Source organism: Buceros rhinoceros, unplaced genomic scaffold (assembly GCF_000710305.1).
Source record: "Buceros rhinoceros silvestris isolate BGI_N320 unplaced genomic scaffold, ASM71030v1 scaffold26148, whole genome shotgun sequence".
In the NCBI taxonomy this organism is placed as follows: Eukaryota; Metazoa; Chordata; class Aves; order Bucerotiformes; family Bucerotidae; genus Buceros; species Buceros rhinoceros.
The window spans coordinates 1-4,411 of NW_010425558.1; the positions used below are offsets into that span (position 1 = coordinate 1).

At 54.1% G+C, this 4,411-nt stretch overlaps 1 protein-coding gene across 2 annotated transcripts in view; it reads left to right on the plus strand.

The window, feature by feature from the left end:
• Positions 1-1,633: 1,633 nt before the first annotated feature.
• Positions 1,634-4,411, plus strand: part of IST1 (increased sodium tolerance 1 homolog (yeast)) — a 6,726-nt gene continuing 3,948 nt past the window's right edge. For both annotated transcript variants that reach the window (XM_010141197.1, XM_010141198.1), the window contains exons 1-6: positions 1,634-1,727; positions 2,390-2,570; positions 2,835-2,922; positions 3,233-3,316; positions 3,651-3,761; positions 4,104-4,310. In XM_010141197.1, coding sequence (XP_010139499.1) covers positions 1,640-1,727; positions 2,390-2,570; positions 2,835-2,922; positions 3,233-3,316; positions 3,651-3,761; positions 4,104-4,310 — 759 coding nt within the window. In that variant the 5' untranslated portion in view covers positions 1,634-1,639. The remainder of the gene's footprint in view (positions 1,728-2,389; positions 2,571-2,834; positions 2,923-3,232; positions 3,317-3,650; positions 3,762-4,103; positions 4,311-4,411) is intronic.

A 4,411-nucleotide genomic window follows, 5' to 3' on the forward strand; every position in this document is an offset into this window, starting at 1 on the left:
GCGTAGAAAGGGCTGTTGCTAATCGGAGTAGTTATTTAATAGGTGCTTTTACAGAGGTGTTGCAGCTTGTGCTGAGACAGTGCTGCAAGAAACAGTGAAAATATTTTACTGTTGTAGGACTATGTTCCAGATACAGAAGGACAAAATTTATTTTTTATGGCACCAGACATGCATATATTTTATGTACAGTGTTTTTGGGCTCGTAGAAAGGGCTGTTGCTAATCGGAGTAGTTATTTAATAGGTGCTTTTACAGAGGTGTTGCAGCTTGTGCTGAGACAGTGCTGCAAGAAACAGTGAAAATATTTTACTGTTGTAGGACTATGTTCCAGATACAGAAGGACAAAATTTATTTTTTATGGCACCAGACATGCATATATTTTATGTACAGTGTTTTTGGGCTTGGTTGGTTCTGTGCATCGTTGCAATAACTGTATTGATGTGTGAATAGATCAGATAAATAACGTGAATGTGCTCTAGATAGTGATAAATCTCGTGTAAACCACTCGTTATAGGCAGAAGGCTTTCACCATCCAAAAGTGTGCTCGGGTGTGTCCTTTAGGTACAAGCCAAGGTCTTTTTATGCGATAGCTCTTAAGGAAGTGGTTTTTGATGACCAGTTCTTGGCATAACAAAATTCCTTAATAAAATGTCTTCTAAGTTAATTTTTTGTAGGCTGATGGGTTGAACTGGCTCCTGAGGGGCTGGAGAGGCACCAGAGCAAGTATCAGTGAGCAGGAAGGGTGGGGGATATGGAATGGCAACCTTTTCCTGCTCATGACAGGGCCGTTACAACCTTAGTCTGTACAGGGCTTGGGTAGTTATACAGCTGGTTTACAACTTGCATATTGATAGGATGGAGGTTGGGTCAGTTCTTGCAGTTGATTTTCGTGTTTGTTTAAAACGTGGTTTTGTCAATGAAGTAACAGAGAGAGAGGACTTGGCTGTGTGACAGCTGTTGCGATGGCGTCTTGGGGTGCTGGTTTACTCCCTCGCCTTCTGAAGTGAGGGAACGAAAGCACATCTGCTGGCAGCAGTGCTGTTTGTTGGGGGGTCTGAGGGTGTTTTCCACCTGGGCTGCTTAGAAATCTAGGGCTGGATGGAACTTCGCAGCACCATCTTGGTAAGCTCAGCTTACTGAGCTGAGGCACAGTCGCCTTCTCCTAGGCCACAGCTGGAGGATGTTTGTCTAACATTCGTGAAACTCCACTGTGCTCTGGTGTTCACACCAGTGGCTGGTGTCACTTGTCTAAATAGAACCGGGCCTTTAACTTCTTGTTTGGGGATGTTTTCTAACCCTGTTCCTGTTTATGAAGTATTCACAGTTTTTAATATTCTTACGTCTGTTTCTGGGGTTGAAATTCAGTCTGTCAGAGTGGGAATACCAGGAAGTTCCTGTTCGCTGTTGGCCTTGGGTAGGTGCAGAGTTGTGAGGTGGGAATGGGAACGACGGGTGCTGTGCAGGTCCGATCGTTTGTAAATCACCACATTGAGCAGTAGCGAGCCGGTGCCTGTTTAATTGGAGAATGCCTTTTGTTTTGTTTTTTTTTTTTCCTGAGTGGAACAGTGACTGGTGTCCTTCTGACCAAGAGCCCTTGGTTCCAATGACCTTTCCCTCTTCTCCCACAGAAAGCTTGTATCATGTTGGGCTCTGGGTTCAAGGCTGAGCGCTTGCGGGTCAACCTGCGCCTTGTCATCAATCGCCTCAAACTGCTGGAGAAAAAGAAGAGTGAGTATCTGAGGGGCAGGTGTGACTTTTGGGGCTCAGGAGACTTGAGGAGAAGGTTTTTTCTGGAGTCGGGGTACTTTCGTGGGATGAGTATGGGGTAGCCTTTTGCTCTGCTTGCTTGCCCGCCCCAGGCCTTGCAGCTGGCCCCAGTGCAGGTACTGGGGGAGCAGGCTGGCCGCAGCCTGGCCTCTCTGCGCCTCCCTGGCAGGTCTTGGAGTGCAGCCTTCAGGGTGCACAGGGTGGTAGCTGTGGGTGGGGTGGGGGACATGCCAGTTTGCCCTGGGGAGCCTCTCCTGAGCCTTCTGTGCTCACAGTGCAGTGGGGAGCCTTCCAGGTGCTCTGGGAGACTCTCCCAAGCTGTGCTGTCCTGCCCAGACAAAGGTGAGATCCATGGTTCTGACTGACTCCTCGGGGAAACTGAAGGTGTAAGAGTGTCTCTAGCAGCTCAAAGCCCGCTTGCTCTCCATTCTTCTGCAAGTTTGTGTGCCAGGACCTAGACGGGAGGGCTGTGCCGAGCCCTGGCTGAGTGTCCAGTGCTGCAGAGGCCTGATGAACGAGGGGGAGAAGCTTGCGGTAGCTCTGTTTTGGTGGGGACTGTGGGCAGGTGCAGAGGCAGCAGCTGCTGCCAGCACGGTGACCGGCTCTGGGGATATGTGCTGTAGCTGAGCTGGCCCAGAAGGCGAGGAAGGAGATTGCAGATTATCTGGCAGCCGGAAAAGATGAGCGTGCCAGGATTCGCGTGGAGCACATCATCCGTGAAGATTACCTCGTGGAGGCCATGGAGATCCTGGAGCTGTACTGCGACCTGCTGCTAGCGCGCTTTGGCCTGATTCAGTCCATGAAGTAAGCTCTGGCCTAGAGGGTGTGCTGTGGGAGAGGGCCCAGGCTCCTGGGCTCAGGGAGGGGCACTGCTGGGGCAGGCCTGGGCTGCAGAAGGGCACCTGTGTTTGTCTCGGTGTCCTGGGGCCTCCAGAGAGCTGAGCTTCCCGAGGCTCGGGAGACTCTGGAGCCCAGCATGGAGGATTGGGACATTCAGGCTAAGCAGATTGAGGGCAGCCAAGACTAAGAGCTTGGTGTGGAGCTACAGTTGTCTTATGTTGTCCTCAGGGAGCTGGACTCTGGCCTGGCAGAAGCAGTATCTACACTGATCTGGGCTGCACCACGACTCCAGTCAGAAGTGGCTGAGTTGAAGATTGTGAGTAGGGTTGTTCGAGGGGTGTTATGTGTGGAGGGTGGGGATGATGCTGCCAGCAGCTGGTGGAAGCCTTTGTATGGGGCCCTGTGTCATTACGCAGAGGACATGTTTTTGCGGGCTCTGCAGATGGAGACCCCAGTACGGGTGTCCCTGGAGCATCGGGGCTGGCTGAGGCTGCTCAGCTGGAGCTCTTGCTGGCAGCAGCAGTGGTGGTCTGTGGGAGGGGGTGTGGGCAGCTGTGAGGGCTACAGTGGCTGTGTGGTGTGTGGAGGGGGAAAGCCAGGCTGTGCACGTTCCTCTCCTGCTGCAGGTTGCTGACCAGCTGTGTGCCAAGTACAGCAAGGAGTACGGGAAGCTGTGCCGGACAAACCAGATTGGGACAGTCAACGACAGGGTAATGAGCTGGTGGAGCAGACGTGCCTGCTGTGGAGTTCTGCGCCTTCCTGTGGCCAGTGGCTGATGCCCGTGGCTCACTGCAGAGCAGGGCGGGCCAGCTGTGCTGCTGGGGGCTGGCACTGGAGCATGGGAGCACAGTGCTGAGGTGGCAAGGACCAGAGCGTGTGGAGCCCTGGCTGTGGCTGCCAGCAGCTTCCTCTGCAGCAGCACTGTACTAGGAGGAAAGGCCCCCCATGGCTGCGCTGTGCTCCCCACAGCAGTGGCCTTGGCTGGGACTTGGCTGTGTTGCGCTGCCCAGTCCCGCTGAGCGTCTCTGCACCCTTGTGTTCCAGCTGATGCACAAGCTGAGCGTGGAGGCACCGCCCAAGATTCTGGTGGAACGATATCTCATTGAGATTGCCAAGAACTACAATGTGCCCTACGAGCCTGACTCGGTGGTGATGGTGAGTGAGATGCCTGCCAGCCTGGAGCCCCCTTCTGTGTTCCAGTGGCTGAAACGCCCCTTGAGCGCTGTGCAGGCGTTCAGCGCACAGGGCTGTGGCACTGCAGTGAGCATGGTGGTACCTGGGTTTCCTGACAGCTCTAGCATAGCACAAGCCCTGCTCCTTCCCACAGCTGGCGGCAGGCAGCCACAGTTAGTTGTGCTACAGCCTGGCTCCCTCCCTCACACCCAGTAGTGCCACTGTGTGGCTGCTCTCTGGTCCCTGGTGTGTGACAAGCACTCTGCGGCAGGCTGAGATCAGAACAGTGATGTGCTGGTGAACAGAATCCTCCTGTCTCTCCAGGCTGAAGCCCCGGCAGCTGGAGAGGCAGACCTGATCGATGTGGGATTCACAGATGATGTGACGAAGGGTGGCCATGGAGGGGGAGGAGGTGGTGGATTCACAGCCCCACTCATTGGTCACGACGCATTGGTGCCCCTGCCAGCAATGATGCCTATGCCCATGCCAGCACCAAACCCGCCCTTCTCCTATCCGCCCCCAAAGGGACCGGTAAGTGCCTTCACTTGGAGCATTCCCTTTCTGTGGAAGACTCCGGTTGTGCTGCTAGCTGGGAGTGTCCCCACCCGATCGCTTGGTGTCTCGGAAGGGCA